At 44.3% G+C, this 19630-nt stretch overlaps 1 protein-coding gene across 1 annotated transcript; it reads right to left on the bottom strand.

Moving 5' to 3' along the window:
• Nucleotides 1–1896: 1896 nt before the first annotated feature.
• On the bottom strand, nt 1897–18764 carry LOC102702607 (probable LRR receptor-like serine/threonine-protein kinase RKF3). Its single transcript, XM_040523048.1, has 5 exons — nt 18656–18764; nt 17934–18007; nt 17528–17810; nt 17357–17417; nt 1897–3951 (listed from the first exon to the last, which is right to left on the bottom strand). The coding sequence occupies exons 1-5, from the start codon at nt 18762–18764 to the stop codon at nt 2067–2069; spliced, it is 2412 nt and encodes an 803-aa protein (XP_040378982.1). The 3' UTR covers nt 1897–2066.
• Between the last annotated feature and the right edge of the window lie 866 nt (nt 18765–19630).

Genomic DNA, 19630 nt, shown 5'->3' with positions numbered 1-19630 from the left:
CTATTCCAACACAGGATAATGCAAATGCAACTTAAAAGCAACAACAATTTAGATACTTATGATTTTTTGTATGAGGGACCAATATATGTTACTGAAAACCTAACAAAATTAGAGCAGACAACTGATATTTGGTTTTAGCAATATAATTTCTGGGATTTCTTCTATCACTAGATTATGCTCCTTCTGAAGTTTTGAAACAAAACTAAGCATTGGACACAGAGAACAAAGTCTGAACTTTACATAATTCGTACCTGGAATTGGCATATGCCAGCAGGGCATTGTAGGTGATCATAGAAAGATTGCCTTGTCAGCGTTTGGCAATTAGAATGAGCCTGGAACCTGCAAGACTAGAAAACTCCTGAAAGCAAACAAAGATAGAGATGAAAGAAGAAAACAACAGTTTCGAGTGACTTAATTGTGCCACAAAATCATTCCTTGCTTTCTCAGGTATAAATGGTGACTGAAGGGACAAGTTATTCAAGATTTATGGTATCTAAGTTAGTGATCTCAGAAAGCTTTGCTAATCCTTTAAAACAACAAAGCTTTACTAACCCTCTCCAGAAAAAAAGAGAGCGAGAAAGCTTTGCTAATTTCTCATGATATCGTAAGTAATGAGAAGTGGCTGATTTTTCTTATCAATCAAACCCTTTATTAGGCCACTTAATCAACATCCAATAGCAAAAATCCCTAACTTTTTGTTTTCTTGTGAAAAAATGGTCTAACTTAAAAATGAAGATGTTGTATTCTCATGAAGCCCTATCAATATGAAACCAGATAAAATGAAATCTAGAGAAGCATAAAACAAAGTAAACTTTAAATTGCAGTAAATTATAATAAAGTTGTGGTTATTTGTATAGGTGACATGACAAATAGCAAAACAGATTCTTACTCTCTTTGTCCCAAAATATAAAGATTTTTATCATTCACAACTTACCCTAAAATATAAGGACTTTTAGAATTTAATACATATAACCCCCTCTACTATGGCTGATTTTCTTCACTATCTCATTAATACTATGTATTTATGGCATGCTTAAAGCACAAATAAGAAGGTGGGGTGCATGTTTACTGAGGGACAATATGGACTTTCCCTTGCTTGTTAATTTGTTTAGTCCAAAAAAGTTCATATAGCAGGACAGAGGGAGTACTTAAAATCAAAGTAGTTTTATTTTCAAGACCACAAATTACAAATTTAACATGTCTACACAATCCCCAATTATCAAACACTCAAAAAGAATTCCCAGTAAATTCCATGAAAAGGTTAATGATATGTCATTAAATTCCATGAAACAGATATTTGTACTTGGATAAAGCTAGCTATCAGTTCAATAGTTTCGATCCTCCAATACTGCCTGACAGTTTATCTAGTATAACTTGCCAGTGATTATTATGTATACTCCATTAGAATACTTCAAGGTAATGTTGTAGCTTCTATTGGTAAGGGAGGTGCTTAAATTGATTAAGGGAGGTGCTTAAATTGGTAAGGGAGGTGCTTAAATTGATTAACAACCTCCAAGGTAATGTTGTAGCTTCTAATTGGTGTTACCAATAATAATAAGCAAGTGTTCAGGAGCAATCTTTTCGGTTTACTTTGTCAACATAATCATAAATTACCTTGACAACAGATAATCAGTGGTAACTGACAAGTACTTCAAATTTATGCTTATCATTTCAAGACATGATACAATATAATAGAAGAATATGATGCATTAATGGAGCGTCCTTATACTTAATAATGTGCCTTTGAACTGGATGGTAAAGCTGTTACGGTTTCCAAACCTAATCTATCACAGGAAATTGTTTCAATCATCCTGACAATCCAAAATAATAAAAAGTTGTCCACGCCAATGATATTTAAATGCTAAATATATAATAAAGAAATGCAAGAGCAGATGCTTTAAATGAATTAACTGTCACCAAAGAATCTTACATTTCCTGGGTGGGAAGAAAAGTACAATTTCTATCTACACAATAGAGTAACCCCATTAAGACAAATCAAGCTAACAAAAAATATGATACATAGAGAATCTAGCAATAAACTTTTCTCTAATCAGCTAAGGAAAGTGTCAATCTTCTTTAGGAGACTCCAAATCAGCATCTTCATTTATACGAGTAAAAGACCGGAAACCAGAGGGACTAAACAGCTGACCTGAGCCACTGCCACTGGCTGACCTCTCAATCTCAGCCAGGTTTGCAACTACCGGGAGAGGGCGCTCCGGAATAATTAAAGGCCCAGACACTGAATCTGCTTCTAGTATCTTCACCACTTGATCCATTGTAGGCCTAGCATGCAGCTGAGGATGTGTGCAGAGTGCTGCAACAAGTACATACTTCTCCATTACCTCAGTAGGACCAGGCTCAGCCATTCCTTCTTGGATCACATCCACTGTTTTCCCTCTCCGAACCAATGACCAAGCCCATTCACTGAGCACAAAGTTCTGGCCTTCACCAAGGGAGATGAATGCCCTCTTTCCGCTTAGAAGCTCAAGAAGCACAACTCCAAAGCTATAGACATCACTCTTTTCGGTTAATTGGCCATACAAGGCATACTCTGGAGCTACATAACCCAGCGTGCCAGCAACCCGTGTACTCACGTGTGTCATTCCTTCCGGCGCAAACTTGGCCAATCCGAAATCAGCCACCATAGCCTCAAAGTCGTCATCAAGCAAGATATTGCTCGCTTTGATATCCCTGTGAATGATTGCCGGCTGCGCTCCGCGGTGCAGATAAGCCAGGCCGCGCGCCATCCCAATAGCAATCCTCTGCCTCACAGGCCAGACCATTTGGCATTCCCCAGCACCAAACAGGTGATCGTGGAGGCTGCCATTATGCATGAGGTCGCACACAATCATCCGCTGGTGCCCCTCTCTCTCCGTGGTAGCGATGCAGTACCCACGGATGGCGACCAGGTTGACATGGCGCACGCTGGCCACGACCTCCACCTCGTGCGCGAACGCAGCGTCCCCGGCCGCCGAGCAGTTCTTGAAGCGCTTAACCGCCACCTCCGCGCCGTCCGGGAGTACACCCTTGTACACATTGCCGAAGCCGCCGCGGCCAATGATGCTCTCCCTCGCGAATCCCCCTGTGGCCGCCTTAACCTCGTCGTAGGTGAACTGGACCAGCGTGGTGCTCGCGCTGATTGACTCCATCGCCTGCGAGCGCTTGCTCCTGCTGTCTGCCGTGGCCTTAGCCAGCGCCGCCGCCGCTGCCCTCCTCCGCCTCCGCCGCACGAAGAACCAAGAGCCAGCAACCGCGGCGACGAGCAGCACCATGGCGACGCAGCCAAACACGACGCCGTAGACCCAACCGGGGACACCGGAGCGGGCGTTGGATGGAGAGTTCACCTTGAGAAGGTAGAGGCAGAAGGCCGTGGCCGGGTCGGCGGCGCCACGCGGGCTGGCGGCGGCGCCGGCGTAGATGAAGGGGTACTGGACGCAGCCGGTGACGTTGTTCCCGCCGTTGTCGGGGGACCCCGGCAGGAGGTACGCGGCGGCGGCCTTGCTGAGCGAGGTGGTGCAGGCGGTACAGTCGGGGACGGGGGTGAGGTCCCGGTCGCAGGTGGCGTTCATGTCCGCGCGCGAGGCGGCGGGGACGGCGGCGTCGAAGTCCCCGAGCGAGGAGACGTTGCCGCATCCGGGGGACGCGAGGAGCGCGTCGAGGCCCGAGAGGCCGCAGGCGGAGGGCGGCGGGAGCGCGAAGGGGAGCGCGGCGCGGAGCGGACGGAGGCAGGAGGCGTTAGCCGGGAGCACGAAGGAGCCCGTGGCGGCGAGGTGGAGCGCGAGGAGGAGGCGGACGGACTGCACGGCGAAGAGGCAGCGGGCGGAGTCGTCGGCGGGGAGCGGCGGAGCCAGGAAGGGCCCCAGCGCGGTGAAGTTGAGCGGGCATTGCTGCTGCTGCCGCTGGGAACGGGCTGCGTCGGGGAGGAGTAGCAGCAGCAGGATTAGGAGGAGGAGGAGGAGGGGGGAAGAGGAGGAGGACATGGATGGGGAGGGTGGTTGGAGGCGGGCGGCGAGGTCGGAGCTGGAGGGTGCGTGTGGGTTGGTGGGTGGACGTTGGGGGAGGGACGATGGGAAGGAGGGGCGGAAGTTGGGTGGACCGAGCCGACCAGCGTTGTGCGCGATCACTGAGCATCGGTGCTTTTTCTGTGCTGTCTGCTGGGATAAGCTGTCGAGGCGGAGGGCCCATTTTTGCCTTATTCTAGGTAAACAAGAAAAACAGTACAGTAATAATTATAAAAAATTATACATACTCCTGACTATTTAAAAAAATCTGAAAATTGAACTACGATAAAAAATACCATATAATAAATTTTAAATTTAGAATTAAAAATTTAAATTTTTGTTTCTAAGCGAGAAGACGAGGATAGATCGATACCATTTCCGAACAAACAGTAAGCAAAATCGCCGGGCACATGCTGCACAGGTTTCTTGTTCTGCTACCGGCGCGTTGACTGCCGGTGGAAAAGTTGGTTTCCTCACGTGGGGTTGATCCTATGCAGCTCCCATCGAAGGTGCTAACATAGGCATCCTTCTTGATAGCATGTTAATATAAATAGGGCTTTTTAGATTTTCTTTTTGTTGACCAATAATTCATATTTTTTAACTGATTATAATTATTTTAACGCATCAATTTTTCCAAATATACAACAGTATATATACCTGCACAATTGCATATCCAACACCATGCTACACACAAATGAGAATCTGGTAACACGCTCAAAGAGACAGAGATCAGGGACACATTTCTACCTCGCTTCATTATTTCTATTTAAAGCTTGATAATGTGTGTGTAATATTTATAGCACCGGGATTTCCTTTCTAATATATTACTATTTGTTAATTTTGTGACTTTTATTTTATTTTTATTCTAGGTTTAAAAGTTTGTGTATTTGAATTTTATACACATTTAGCAATATAATTTTAGTTATTTATTTAAAGGGATTGCGTCTAGATATAGATAGAGAATGGAAGATATAATGAGACTGGTTAAAACTTGCCATCAGGATACATGTGACTAAAGCTTTGAGAATGATATGATATAGTCCTATTGCATTAGATTCATTCATTTAAAACTTCGTTCTTTTATGCTTATATCCAATATTTGCTTGATGGTTTTTTTCCTATTTCATTGTTAGACCACTCTATTTATTAGATTTATAAGATAAAATATTTATTTGAAGTACATAATCCATTATATTCCCCCACTCAAAACTTCATTTTTAGTCTCCCTCGCACAAATTAATACAAAATCACACATACTATAATATCCTTGACATTTTCAAATCCCAATACATTAATCCCATGTTTTTTTAGTTATGATACATTTGTTATTCACTTTACCAAACTAAAATACGATAAATTCTTAAAAAATAAACTCTTTTTAGATAAACGGGAAAAACTTAAAAAAATAAAGCCATTATGGGACAGAGTATTATTTCATATGCGAATAATCTACAACGCTGCCTTAAATTGGTCACAAAGTATACAAACCTAAATTAGCTAATTAGATAGTGAAAAGGATAGCTGAACAAGACATCGTATTAATTTTTTCATAATGTCCTAGATATAAACATTTCCATGTTATTTATAAGAGATTATAATTGAGAAGAAAATAATATATATATATATATAGTATATTCTTTTACCTCCTTTGTCACAAAATAACTCTATTTTTTCATTCATCCTCTCATACTAATACAGAATTAAATATGCTATTGTTAGAGGTAAACTACTCTAGCTGGGGATCATGTGGGCCTCTGAATTTTTGGGTTTGGGCCAGGGGGTGGGATCAAGATAGTCAAAGAGAGCATCGGACCGATTCATTGCAATAAGCAAAAGTACGCACTGATATAGAGAAGTATCTAGGTTTGAGCCGCCTAGGGATGTAAAACCCTACTTGGAGGCATGACCCTCATTTTATCCTTTATGCTACAAGTGGCTCTCGCGGGTGCCATTTAATATAAACATGTCATACTAGTAGATGGTCGGTATCTCTCCCACCTGTTCTCGGCTCTGAGTGGTCAACGTAACCTCTAAGACAGACAACTTCTAACCTCGGGTGGCAAGTACCTCACCTTAGAGTTGTTGGGTAATAAAGAGGACATGATGGACATGATAGACAAGAAGGGGTGAAAGGGCATGCGCTCGTCCTTTGGTCGATGGCCAGCACACATGTCGTCATTACTGGTACGAGTGTACGACAGAGAATGTGGTCATGTGGTAATTGCACCATGTGTGACTCGGTCATTTTACCGCAACTCTACCCTAGGTAGAAATGCGGGGCACCTACCTTTGCACGAAACCCAGGCCCCTAGCCGTTGGGCATCAATCTAACCTTACGCCTGCTTGACTTTCCAAAAGGTGAGTCAAGCTGGCTCAACCCCTCCATCTATCAAAACCCTTTGGAGACCCTTTCCGCTACCTCGTCTCCCATCTGGCCATGGACCCTAGTTTTGATATCACCGACCAGTATAATATCTTCCATTTTATTAAATCTCAATGCAGTTATCCTTCCTTTATCTTGTTTCATTGCATTTGTTTCTTACTTTGATAAACTCCAGTACAATGATTGTTAAAAGATGAAATTAAAGAAAAAAAGTCTAGATCATCTACATTAATGCTTCTGTAGTTACTGCTCACTGACATGTGGGCCTCACTTGCTATTGGGTCCATATGTCGGTGAGCAGTCTACAGAAGCAGTGTTGTAGAGGATCCCATTTGTAAAATAAAACATGATTGGGAATGCGAGGATATGGCTGAATATAAGATAAGAAATTTGATACTTGATTAAAGGGATAAGTAGTACTCTAAAAATGTTTTTATTGTATACCAGTTTTAAACCGTATATCTTATATATGGAAACCACATTGCAGCCATTATATATGGGAGCCAGAACCGTCTATAAACTTCACAGTGCTGCTTGATTTGACGTTGATGTTTTTATACTCCAATTTGCTCAGTGGGGAAAGGGAAACCTGCGGTTGGTTGGGAGAAGTGAACGATATGGTCGGAAGCTATGGCCTTACAAAAATTTAATCTCAAAAAGGCACTGATATATACTCCAGCTAATCTAAATATTACCAGATCAGACACGTACATTACGGATAAATTATGGAAAAGCATCCGCTAAAACCAGAAAGGTTTGAAAGAGAAGGAGCATGTACTACTATTAAAATCAGATTAGGGTTTTAATATTGGGAAACGGACAATGATTGCCACTAGACACTAGTGGCCTTTTAGATTTAATTAACTTGGCAAGCCTGCAGTAAAAGCCAAAAACGTCGCGCAACTAATAATCCATGTTACTTTCTCTCTTGAATCAACCGAAGTAGCTGCAGAAATGACCCAAATAGAGAGGATCAATGACCTGGTAAATCTCTATTAATTTTCACGGTTACACTTCCGTGCGACATGTCTTTTTCGTTATGAAAACTAGCTAAACATCCATTGCTTTTGTTATATATATGTGGGTTGTGCGCGTTCTAGTTCGGAACAAGTTAATGATTTTTAAATAATTTTATCTTTAGAGATGACTTTGTACGGTAGTCTTGAATTCTAGAGCTGAAATAATGTATTAATAACGTGAATGATTTTTGAAACATTAAAAGATACGAAGTACTCACTCTGTTTTATAATGTAAGAGTTTTTAGCATTGTCTAGATTCATATGGATGGTAATGAATCTAGACATATATATAAATTATATACATTCATTAATTGATAAATTTAGACAAAGCTAAAAAGTTTTACAATATGAAACGGAGGTAGTACTTGATAAAAAAAATCACCATAGAAGGTGTGTTAACAAATTCACCATCACACAACCAATGAGGAAGATGCCAGAGTACAGGTCAGACATATACATATGACCCAGCCACACCCACAGCACACTCATGTCCACACACACATGTTTATATTTAAGTAATTCTAAAATATTCACGCTTTGTCACTGAACTTTACTACATGTACGCTTATATTGTTTCTCGAAATTAAAAACTCCAGAAAAATATGAGCACCCAGAAAAAACAACTAATGATGTTATGTGCTTGTAAGTACTCGAGTGGTTGCATCTGTACTTGCCGAAAATATTTTATTAATACAGTCATATATAGGGTTCTCCTCAATCAAACATAGCCACATGTTGCAAGAATTGTTTGAGATGATTATGTTCTGGACTAATGTTGATCTAGCTAGCTGTAGTGCTATTCATTATCGGCCCCTTATAGATTCTACCAAACAAGTGAGCCTCCAACGAACCCAACAACTCGTGGAATTAATATATGTTCCTCCAAATAGAATTTCTATTTCTTCTCTCGCGTTCTTCCTGCAATATTTGATTGTTTCTTAATTTGCAAGTTGCGTTGTCGATTCTCCCGGTCCCGCTCATGGCACATATACGTTGCATGAACAAACATCTTGAAATTAACTTGAAATTATTAACATATTTTTCCCCTATTGCAAGGAGTACGTGGCTAACTTGTTCATCCTTATTGCAGCCCACATTTTGAAGTTTCAATTAATGAACACTTGGTCGAGTGGATCCAAATGCCATGAATAATATCACCACTTTGTGTTGATGGTTCTCTGTCGTGAGTCTCTCTAGCTAGCTGTTTTCTATTAATTAAAGTTGACACATCAACTCCTTTTCTAAATAGATATTCAAACTTTAAAAAACTCTGAGCATAAATATGTGTAAAGGTACCATAGATTGTGTTGGAGAAAATACAATTGATAGATTCATCATTATAATCTTAAGAACTTTATGAATATTAGACAAATATTGGAGACAATGATTAACAAGAAGTAAAAAAAAAAGAATGGAAGAGTATTATAGAAAATATTGCTTTTTAAAAATTATTTTTACAAGAGATATTTCGTACATTATCTATTTTTTAAAAAAACTAAGTGGAGCTCACTTTAAAATTTTGTAGGGTCACATAATATCATGGATGTACGTAGAAATAAGGGTTGATCAATTGGTTAGGCCCCTTGTGGTTGTATCTATTCACTTTGGTTTAAATCCTAGACTTTAACACACACATAATATTTACGATTAACTATGTTGTCAATGAGTAATGTACCTGTGAACAGCGGGCAAGATATGCTAAGGCGCCCATGATGACTTTGGTAATCTCTCAATCTCAAAATATGCTAGCCTTTGGATATGATGACTTGGCCCGTCACTTAATTTTAGGATAAGCAAGAGGTACTTGTTGTGACTTTGTCGATCCAGCCAATCTTAACATATATTGACCCAAACATTAAAAGGTTCTCACGAGGACAGGGTGTCAGTGCACATCCGTTTGCACTGCATTTAACAAAAAACATTAATGTATGTGATTTCGATCTTTAAGAGAAAACTTAAATTTTATATTATAGTTTTCATCATATATTTAGCCATGTTATATCTAGGGCCCGTTTGATAAAGCTCCAAACTCCGAACTTCAATTCTAGCATAAGCTAGCTCTTATGGAAGTTGTAGTACACCTCAAAAGTGTTTGGCTAGTTTTGTCAACTCCACAGCTTCTAAAGGAGAGGATTGTGAGAAGGTTACATGATAATAGTACCACTGTAGATTCGTCTTTCATCGCCACCTAGAAACCACTGCCCTACAGTTGTCGTCCTGCTCGTCACCAGCCTCCGCTCGACCGCTGCCCATGCACCAACCTCTTGTGCCCATGCACTGCCCGGCAATCGCCCTCACTCCTCTTGCTACCACACTCCCCGCTCCGCATCTACTTCGATTTGAGAGGGAAGGAGAGTACAGACATGGGTGTTAGTGATAGTGAGTGGTAGTTCATGTAATTACTGTTGGAAATATGGTCATATTTTGGCATTATTTTAATCCAAAATAATAAGACAATAGGCATGACAGACATAGGGAATAATCTAAAATTATAAACAGAACATCTACCGTCATGCTTAATATATGATAAGCACAAGCATCCATTTTGTGTACGTGTAGCAATGAAACATTGCTAACATGCATTCTAAAATAGTAAACAAAAGAAAAGGAAGCGCGGTATACTCTGAGAATGGCCCTTCGCTGGTGTCCGAGGCAGTACTGTCTCCGTTGATGTTGCCGTTCCCGTTGCCGCTGCCACTGCCGCCGGCGCCACCGTTGCCGCTGCCGCTGCCATCGCCGTCAACGTGCGCAGCTCCGTAGGTCGACATCGTGAAAGCAGAGAGAGCAGTCGTGCGAACGCACTCCCCAAAAACCTTAGCACCCGCCTACCCGAGTAGGTACTGTCACGCCCAGAAATTCCTCACACGAATTTCTGAACTTAATTGTGTATTAATTCCCTGTCCAGGACCAGCCAGGGTACACAAAAAGACAATGTTGATTACATAACCTTCGTTCTTAGAAACAACTGAAAATTACACTTATTCTAGCGGAAATGCAGCGGAAAGAAAAACAAAGGGGTAGACTAGCTCCAGCGGGTACGGCTCCAGTCCACAGGCAACACTTCGACGGCGGAACAGCTCACTCCTGAGAGGCACCTCCATCGGACTCTACTTCTAGCTCTGGGTTGGGAAAGTTAAGCAAGGCTGAGTACAAACCACCGTACTCAACAAGTAACACGGACAAGGGGGAAATAAATGATGTATAAGGATTAACAGGGACATGCTAGGGTTAGTTGCAATAAAGCAGCAGTTTAAACAAATAACAGAGCTTAAAGAATAAAGGTAATTAAGAACAGTAAAGCATAAATAAAATAAGCAGTTGTAAAGTACCACAACACTGTCCAACGTTACACCACGTTACAACAGGCCCAACCACTACTCAACGTTACACCACGTCGCAGTAGTCCCAAGTGATAACACATTTACTCAAGTTATTAAGGTTCACTAATCACAGTGAAGCTGGGAGTTCGCCCTTAACCGTGGGCACGGCTATTCGAATAGTTTATACTCTGATCAGAGGTGTACTACTGTACCCACAAGACACGACTCCACTACACTTGAACGTGCGCCGACATACCACCACGGCATACCGGAAAGGAGACCGTGATAAGACCCGTTACACAACCCTCCCTATTTAATCGCACCACACTTCAGGTTTCACCCCCTCCTTTACACCAAGTCGGGCAGTCCCCTCTTGTGCCTTGGTAGATCCGGAAGCAGGAGAAGCTTTCGTTACACCACGATTGCCCGTCCATACTCCATCACGCCTACCCTTGCCTGGGTACGTCAAATAGTTCGAAGTCATGCTCCAAATCCCACCTTACCCATTTCGGCATGTGGTTAGCACTTATTTACTTCCAGGGTTTCCCGTGAACCGGTCCTTAATTACCATGGGTGCGACTCTCAAAACCATGCACCCACAACCCACTATTATCAATATTTTAGTTGACATTAACCCGTACCGGGTAGTGAATCATTATCTCAGCTGTTCAGGACTAAGCATAATTAAATGTGATCCCATGAGCTATTTGTTCTAAGCATGGCTAAGCATTAACCTAGGCCTGACTCTAATCAAGTTACCCCTGGTCCAACAATGAATAAAGTTGGATAAACAACGGCATAATAATAAGGTTTACCCGAAAATTACATAAAGTAAGTACTTTAATTAAAACAATGCATATTTGAAATAATAAAGCGGGGAATTTGCAATAATGGGTTCAATATGTTCAAGGATGAGTGCCACTTGCCTTGCTCTGGCCCTTGGGGAACTTCGGCGACGATCTCGAAGTAAACCGGCTCTTCGGCGGGGTCCGAATCTAAGCGACAAAGCACAAAAATAAATAAAATAGGCACAAACTCTACTGAAACAGCAAAAGAAACTATTTTTAATGGATTCTTGATAATTTTGAATTTAATGAAATTTGAATGGGCCTAAACGGAGACTAGATGAATTACTTGTGAATTTTAGAAGTTTTCTGGGTTTTTTAACTAAACAGAAAAGTCCTAAATCAATTATTGCGCAATTAATGGGGCTGCTGACGTCAGCGAGGAGAGAGGAAGCTGACGGCTGACAGGTGGGGACCACCTGTCGGTGAGAGAAGGGGAGAGGGAGAGACTGACACGCGGGCCCGGGGAGGAGAGAGAGAGGAGGAGGGCGTGGGGACGACTGACGGGTGGGACCCACTCGTCAGCGAGAGAGGAACAGAGAGAAGGGGACAGAACGCGCGGTCGGGCGGACGGCGGCGACCGGCGGGAGCGGCGGGCGACGCGGTGGCGGCGGCGCACGGCGACGGCGACACGACGGCGACGGCGCGACGGCGACGACCGGCGAGCGGCGACGGCGCGACGGCGACGACCGGCGAGCGGCGACGGCGCGACGGCGACGACGGCCGGGGCGGCGACGCACGGGCGCAACCCGGCAGAACAGCGGCGATGGCGACTGGCGAGCGGCGACGGCGCGGCACGCGTGGGCGCAAGCAACGGCGGCCAGACGTCGGCGACGCGGAGGCGACGACGACCACGGCGGCCGGCGGGAGCGGCGAGCTTCGGTCTCATCTGGCGACGGCGCGCGACTCGGCGGCGGTCGGCCGGAAGGGGGGGAGAGAGGGGAGGAGGGTGCAAGTGCTCACCGGCGGCGGCGAGGGCTCGGGCGGGTCGGCGAGACCGAGGCGGAGGTGGCGACGCGAGCGGGTGCGGGAGATCGGCGGTGGCGGCGGAGATCGATTGGCGGCGGCGAGGCGACCGGGAGCGACGGCGACGACGCGACGGAGGAATGCGCGGCGCGGGGACGTTCACCGGCGACGACGAGGACGGCGACTGGTCGACGACAGCGACGCGGAGGTGATGACGCGGCTGGACAGTGGCGAAGGCGTCCGACGGCGAAGTTGCGCGGCGGCGGGGAGAGGCAGCAGCGCGGCGGCGACACGAGCGACGGCGCGCGGCGGCTCGGGATTTATAGGGTGGCGGCACCGGCTAGGGCGGGCGGAGGTTGGAGACCGAGTCGGCGACGACGCGGTCTCGGCGGCGGCGGTTGCGGCGCGGCGGCGGTCTCGGACTCGGCCGGCGCGGGCTGGCGGAGCTCGGTCGCTGACAGGTGGGCCCCACCTGTCAGTGGTGCGAGAGAGGAGGGAGGCGGCGCGGACTCGCGGCGCGGGCGACGCGGCGAGCTGGGCCGAGCGGCGGCCCAGGCGGCGCGGGCGCTGGCGGGCTGAGGGGAGCGGCCGGCGCGGCTGGGCTGGCCGAGGAGGAGTGGCGGTGGGCCGGCTCGGCTGGGCCGGCCCGGGAAGAAAAAGAAAAAGAAAAAGGAAAGGAAAAAGAAGGAGGGAGGAAAATTGGACTTCGGCCCAATTTGAGAAGGAAGGGAAAAAGAAAAGAAAAAGGAGGGAAAAAGGAAAACCCCACTTTTGCCGAGTTTTAAATTAATTTGTTTGGCTAAATTTTATACTTCTGCAATTTGAATTTAAATCCAGTTAGTCGATTTGCGAGCCTCGATTTAGTTGAATTAATTCCTTTTAGAGGGATTTTTCCTGAGTTAATTAAGCCAATTGTTACTTACGAATTTTTTTTTTACAATTTAGGCTTAGGACAAAACTCCGGGTGTGACAGGTACTCTGGCGAGAGGGGTTCCGGAGGCCTGCTCGTTCCGAACTCTCGTGCGCGCAAGAGAACAAAACCGAGGAGACAGAGAGGTGGCGCAAGAACTCGAGAAAACCAGGGAGGAGCAAAAGAATGGAGAAGAACTGATTTGGCCTCGGGAAGAAGAAGAAGAAATTCCTTCTTCAATTCCCAGCCGTTGCAAAAGGAAGGGGTGGGCGCAGCGGCCGGACGAGCCGTGCCACGTCCCGGACCGGACCGGCCGGCCGGCCGGCGCGCGCGCGTGTGGTGGTCTTCCTACCGTCTCAACCAGTCAACGGAGAGTCTGACTAACCTCTCTATTTAAGTTGAGCTTCTCCACTTTAAATCTCCAAGGTGGTATTATTGTCTCTACCATTCATTGTAGGCTAGTGGAATTTTAATCAACTTTAATTGGGCCTAGCCTATTTTGATTAACAATCCCCACCAAATTTCATAGCCCACAAGAAAAGTTCTCAAGACTTATCTTGTTTATTATACCAGTGTTTCGGTGAAGACTGTTAAGTTGAACTTTCACCTAGGTAAAGAGCTACATCAGACCACAACTGAACAATGGACTATGCCTTGAATTGTCAGTCTTGTGCGGTCAGGTTTCACTCAGAACCTTTACTGATACTAGGCTATCGTCTGCATCCCCTCTTGTTTGGAGCATATGAGTCAAACTCCAGGCCCTTTCATGAGTATCTAGAGATACCCAAATCTCATAGGTTGTGACTAGCAGTCGAACTCATATAGGTGTGTTCCTTCTAAGATGTTCTGTAGGTCAATATCTCTGCTTTGAGAAAAGCCTCTCGGATCACATTAAGGCATAAGTCATCCTACCATACAGAGTAGAAGAGAAATACACTACGGAAATGAGTCCTTTTAAGGGTCTCTTCTCTCAGTTATATAACAGCTTGTCTCACCATCCAAATTCACGGGATTTCCTATCAGAATGGATATGTTTTCACTATTGTGCAACTTTAAGTGGGTCTCAAACTCATTTCCCTCGATTCATTGTCTATCACATAACGTGATAGTCCCTTGGTAAACTGATCTACCAGATTTTTAGCTGTCTGGACGTAGTCCAGTGCTATCACTCCGGAGTTTTTCTGTTTCCTGACAGACTTCAGTCTTCTTTTTACATGCCTAGATAACTTAATGTTGTCCTTTGAACTGCTCATCTTAATAATCACTGTTCGATTATCACAGTTCATTAGAATTGCTGATACTGGTTTTTCAACCACCGGCAAATCCATCAGGAGCTCACGAAGCCACTCGGCCTCAACTGTGGCAGTATCTAGTGCTGTGAGTTCTGCTTCCATTGTCGACCTCGTTAAGATGGTCTGCTTGCAAGACTTCTAGGAAACAGCGCCACCTCCAAGTGTGAACACATATCCACTTGTGGCTTTTATCTCATTAGCATTAGATATCCAGTTAGAGTCACTATACCCTTCTAGTACTTTTGGGTACCCAGTATAGTGAATTTCAAAACTCATTGTCCCCTTTAGATAGCGCATGACTCTTTCTAGAGCCCGCTAGTGATCATCTCCCGGATTTGAAACAAACCGGCTCAGTTTGCCAACAACAAATGAGATGTCAGGCCTTGTTGCACTAGCTAAGTACATCGATGAGACAATGATTTGGGAGTATCTCAACTGATCCCTTGCTATCCTTCGGTTTTTCCTTAATAGCACGCTGGGATCATAAGGGGTAGGAGTTGGCTTGCAGTCACTATACCCGAAGCGACTCAAGACCTTGTCCACATAGTGAGATTGCACAAGTGTAATCCCAGCCTCATCTCCTTTCAGTAGCTTAATGTTAAGAATAACATCAGCCACTCCCAAGTCCTTCATTTCAAAGCTTTTGGACAAAAAGTCCTTAACCTCCTCAATCACATTGAGGCTAGTTCCAAAGATCAATATGTCATCGACATATAGACACAAGATTACTCGCCCTCCCCCACCATATCGATAGTACACACATTTGTTAGCTTCATTCGCAACAAAGCAAACTTGTCATGTCATTGCTTGGGTGCTTGCTTAAGGCCATACAAGGATTTCAATAATTTACACACCATTCCCTCCTGACCTTCTAGTACATAGCCATCTGGTTGATCCATATAGATCTCCTCCTCTAACTCTCCGTTTAGGAAAGCTGTCTTAACATTCATCTGATGGACGAGAAGACCATGAGAGACTGCTAGAGCTAATAGTACCCTAATAGTGGTCAAGCGAGCAACTGGTGAGTAAGTATCAAAGAAATCCTCGCCTTCCTTCTGGGTATAACCCTTGGCCACAAGCCTTACCTTGTACTTTTTAATTGTACCATCAGGCCTAAGTTTTTTCTTGAAAACCCATTTGCATCCAACAGGCTTATACCCATATGGACACTCAACGATTTCCCAAGTACCATTAGACATAATAGAATCCATCTCACTGCGTACTGCTTCCTTCCATTAGTCAGCGTCAGGAAATAAATATCTCTTCTATGGTTCTTGGAGTATCATCTATGAGATATATAATGTAGTCATCTCTAAAGGATTTTGCAATCCTTTGTCTCTTACTCTTTCGAGTATCTACAATGTTATTCTCCTCGGGATTTTCCTTAACAGTTTGATCATCGTGTTCTATCGTTTCAAAGTGCTCATGGGATGCAATAGGTTCTTGACTAGAAATGCTAGGTGTACTCTTCATGGAAAATTAATTCTCAAAAAATGTAGCGTCTCTGGACTCAAAAATTATAACTACACGCATGTCTGGCACACCAGAGTTTACTATTAAGAATCTATAGCCCATGTTGTAGATAGCATAACCAAGGAACACACAGTCAACGGTTTTTGGTCCAAGTTTTCGCTTTTTGACTATAGGTACATTCACCTTTGCCAAACAGCCCCATGTGCGTAGGTAGGAGATATTTAACCTCTTCTTTTCCCATTCCTCGAATGGCTTACTTCCTTGTGCTTCATTGAAATTTTATTCAGGACATGACAAGCAGTCAAAATTGCATCACCCCACCATTCCTTAGATAGTCCCGCGGTATCTAACATGACATTCACCATCTCAGTTAGAGTGCGGTTCTTTCTTTCGGCTACCCCGTTTGACTGGGGTGAATAGGGAGGCGTCCTCTCATGAATAATTCCAAGCTCTTCGCAAAAGGATGTAAACTTATTGGAAAAATATTCTTCACCTCTATCAGACCTCAACCGTTTGATTTTCCTCTCTAGTTGGTTTTCTACCTCAGCCTTATAAATCTTAAAGTAATGCAATGCTTCATCTTTTGATTTTAACAAATACACATAGCAAAATCTAGTGCAATCATCTATCAATGTCATGAAGTATTTCTTTCCGCCTTTAGTCAACACACTGTTCATTTCACCCAAATCTGAATGAACAAGTTCTAGAGGTGCCAAATTCCTCGCCTCTGCTGCCTTGTGAGGCTTGCGAGGTTGTTTCCACGGAACACAAGTATGGCACTTAGAACCTTTGGCTAAAGTGAATTTTGGAATTAAACTCATGTTGGCTAAGTGCATCATATAACCGAAATTCACATGACAGAGTCGTGAATGTCACACATTGGACTCATCATTCTAACAAATATGGTTCACAACCTTATTATTACACATGTCATTCAAAGAAAAGCGGAACAAGCCTCCGCTGTCATAACCTTTACCAATAAAAGTTCTATATTTTGAAACAACACATTTATTGGACTCACACACAAGTCTAAAACTATCTCTACACAATAGAGAGCCACTATCTAGATTCTTCTTTATTGAAGGGACATGCTGCACGTTCTTGAGTTGCACGGTCTTTCTCGAAGTAAACTTCAGATCGATCGTACCAACACCATGAACAGCCGCAAGTCACCCATTTCCCATCAACAAGAAGGAACCTCTCCCGAACTGGTAAGAAGAAAATAGGGAAATGTCAGCACACACATGAATATTAGCACCAGTATCAATCCACCAATCAGGTGAATGAAAAACAGATAAAACAGTAGGTAAAAGATTACCATACCCCGATGTTCCTCCGCCCTCGCTAATGACCATGTTGGCAGCCTTCTTGTCCTTACGATCAAGACAGTTCTTGGCCCAATGCCCAGGTTTACCGCACACAAAGCAGTCATCCTTGGCCTTTCTCTTGCCTTTCTTCTTAAAGGCAGTAGCGGCGTTTGGTTTGACGTCAGGCTTGACTTTCTTCTTGTTGTTGTGGGATGCATGAGGGTTCTTCTTCTGCACCAAATTGGCGCTAGAATCTCCCTCTACCTTTTTGCCTTTGCTGTCCTTTGCCCTTGCCTTCTCCTCAACACCCAAAGAGTCAATGAGATCAGTAACACTGAACTCCTATCTCTTGTGTTTTAGAGAAGTAGCAAAATCTGACCAAGAGGGTGGCAGTTTGGCAATAATGCCACCAGCCACAAACTTGTCAGGCAATTCACAGCGGTTGTTCTCAAGTTCCTTTGCCAGCATCTGAATCTCATGAGTCTGTTCCACTACAGAACGGTCACCAACTATTTTGTAGTCATAAAACTGCTCCTTGACATACAGCTCGTTGCCAGCATCGGAAACTCCGAACTTGGCCTCAAGTGCATCTCACATCTCCTTCCCCGAAGGCATGTGCATATACACGTCCACTATGTTGTCGGCCAATACACTGATCAATGCCCCACGGAACAGGCAATCCGCCGACTCAAATTTGGCCGCCTCCTCAGGTGAGAGAGGCCTTTTGGTCAGTTTGCCCCGTGAGACAAGGAAGCATTGCATGGCTGTCAACCACAGCATTGCACGTGCTTTCCATCTCTTATAATTCGAACCATCAAATACATGCGGTTTCAAAGAAGTAGCAAAACCAACTACCGAAAAGGACCTATAAGATTTTTGGATTGTTGGAAATATGGTCACATTTCGGCATATTTTAATCTAAAATAATAAGACAATAGGCATGACAGACATAGGGATTGATCTAAAAATTATGAGCAGAACATCTACCATCATGCTTAATATATGATAAGCACAAGCATCCATTTCATGTACGTGTAGCAATGAAAACATTGCTAACAGGCATTCTAAAATAGTAAACAGAAGAAAAGGAAGTGCGGTATACTCTGAGAATGGCCCTCCGCTGGTGTTCAAGGCAGTACTGCCTCCGTTGATGTTGTCGTTCCTGTTGCCGCTGCCACTGCTTTCGGCGCCACCGTTGCCGCTGCCACTGCCATCGCCGTCAACGTGCGCAGCTCCGTCGGTCGACATCGTGAAAGCAGAGAGAGCAGTCGTGCGAACGCACTTCTCAAAAACCTTAGCACCCGCCTACCTTGGCAGGTACTCTGGTGAGAGGGGTTCCAGAGGCCTGCTCGTTCCGAACTCTCGTGCGCGCAAGAGAACAGAACCGGGGAGACAGAGAGGTGGCGTGAGAACTCGAGAAAACCAGGGAGGAGCAAAAGAATGGAGAAGAGCTGATCTGGCCTCGGGAAGAAGAAGAAGAAATATGGAAACCCGAATCCGCGTCCCCCGATCCCACGATTTCGTTACGTGATTACCACACAATCAAATTGCGTGATTACCGCGCAATTATCGTTGCGAACGTTACGCAATCACGGGGATTCAAAATCATTTCTTTCAATTCCCAGCCGTTGCAAAAGGATGTCCGGCCGCCGCGCCACGTCCCAGACCGGACCGGACCGTCCATCTGGCCGGTCGGCGCGCGCACGTGTGGCGGTCTTCCTACCGTCTCAACCAGTCAACGAAGAGTCTCACTAACCTCTCTATTTAAGTTGAGCTTCTCCACTTTAAATCTCTAAGGTGGTATTATTGTCTCTACCATTCATTGTGGGCTAGTGGAATTTTAATCAACTTTAATTGGACCTAGCCCATTTTGATTAACAATTACATCAGAAATTTAAATGATAGTGGGTCTTTTGAGGTGGCGTGGAGCTATGGAACAGTAAAAGGCCAGCTCCGTCTTTGTAGTTCAATTTTTAGGAGCAACTTCGTTAACTTCACTTAAAAAATAGAGAATCAATATCATTTAACACATCTCTAGCTCTAGATATGTTGGAGTTGGCAGCTAAAGTTGGGCCAAACAAAGCCCTAGTCTTATTGTTAAACCCTATAGTACC

The sequence above is a fragment of the Oryza brachyantha genome, chromosome 1 (genome assembly GCF_000231095.2).
Source record: "Oryza brachyantha chromosome 1, ObraRS2, whole genome shotgun sequence".
Classification (NCBI taxonomy): Eukaryota; Viridiplantae; Streptophyta; class Magnoliopsida; order Poales; family Poaceae; genus Oryza; species Oryza brachyantha.
This window is presented reverse-complemented; position numbering and strand designations above follow the sequence as displayed.

Coding starts and splice junctions, on each gene's coding strand:
- LOC102702607 (XM_040523048.1), bottom strand. CDS start 18,764: ATGTCGACCGACGGAGCTGCGCACGTTGACGGCGATGGCAGTGGCAGC. Junction 17,811..17,933: donor GTGAATTGCCTGACAAGTTT/GTGGCTGGTGGC, acceptor GTTGAGGAGAAG/GCAAGGGCAAAGGACAGCAA. Junction 17,418..17,527: donor CGGAGGAACATCGGGGTATG/GTAATCTTTTAC, acceptor TCTTCTTACCAG/TTCGGGAGAGGTTCCTTCTT.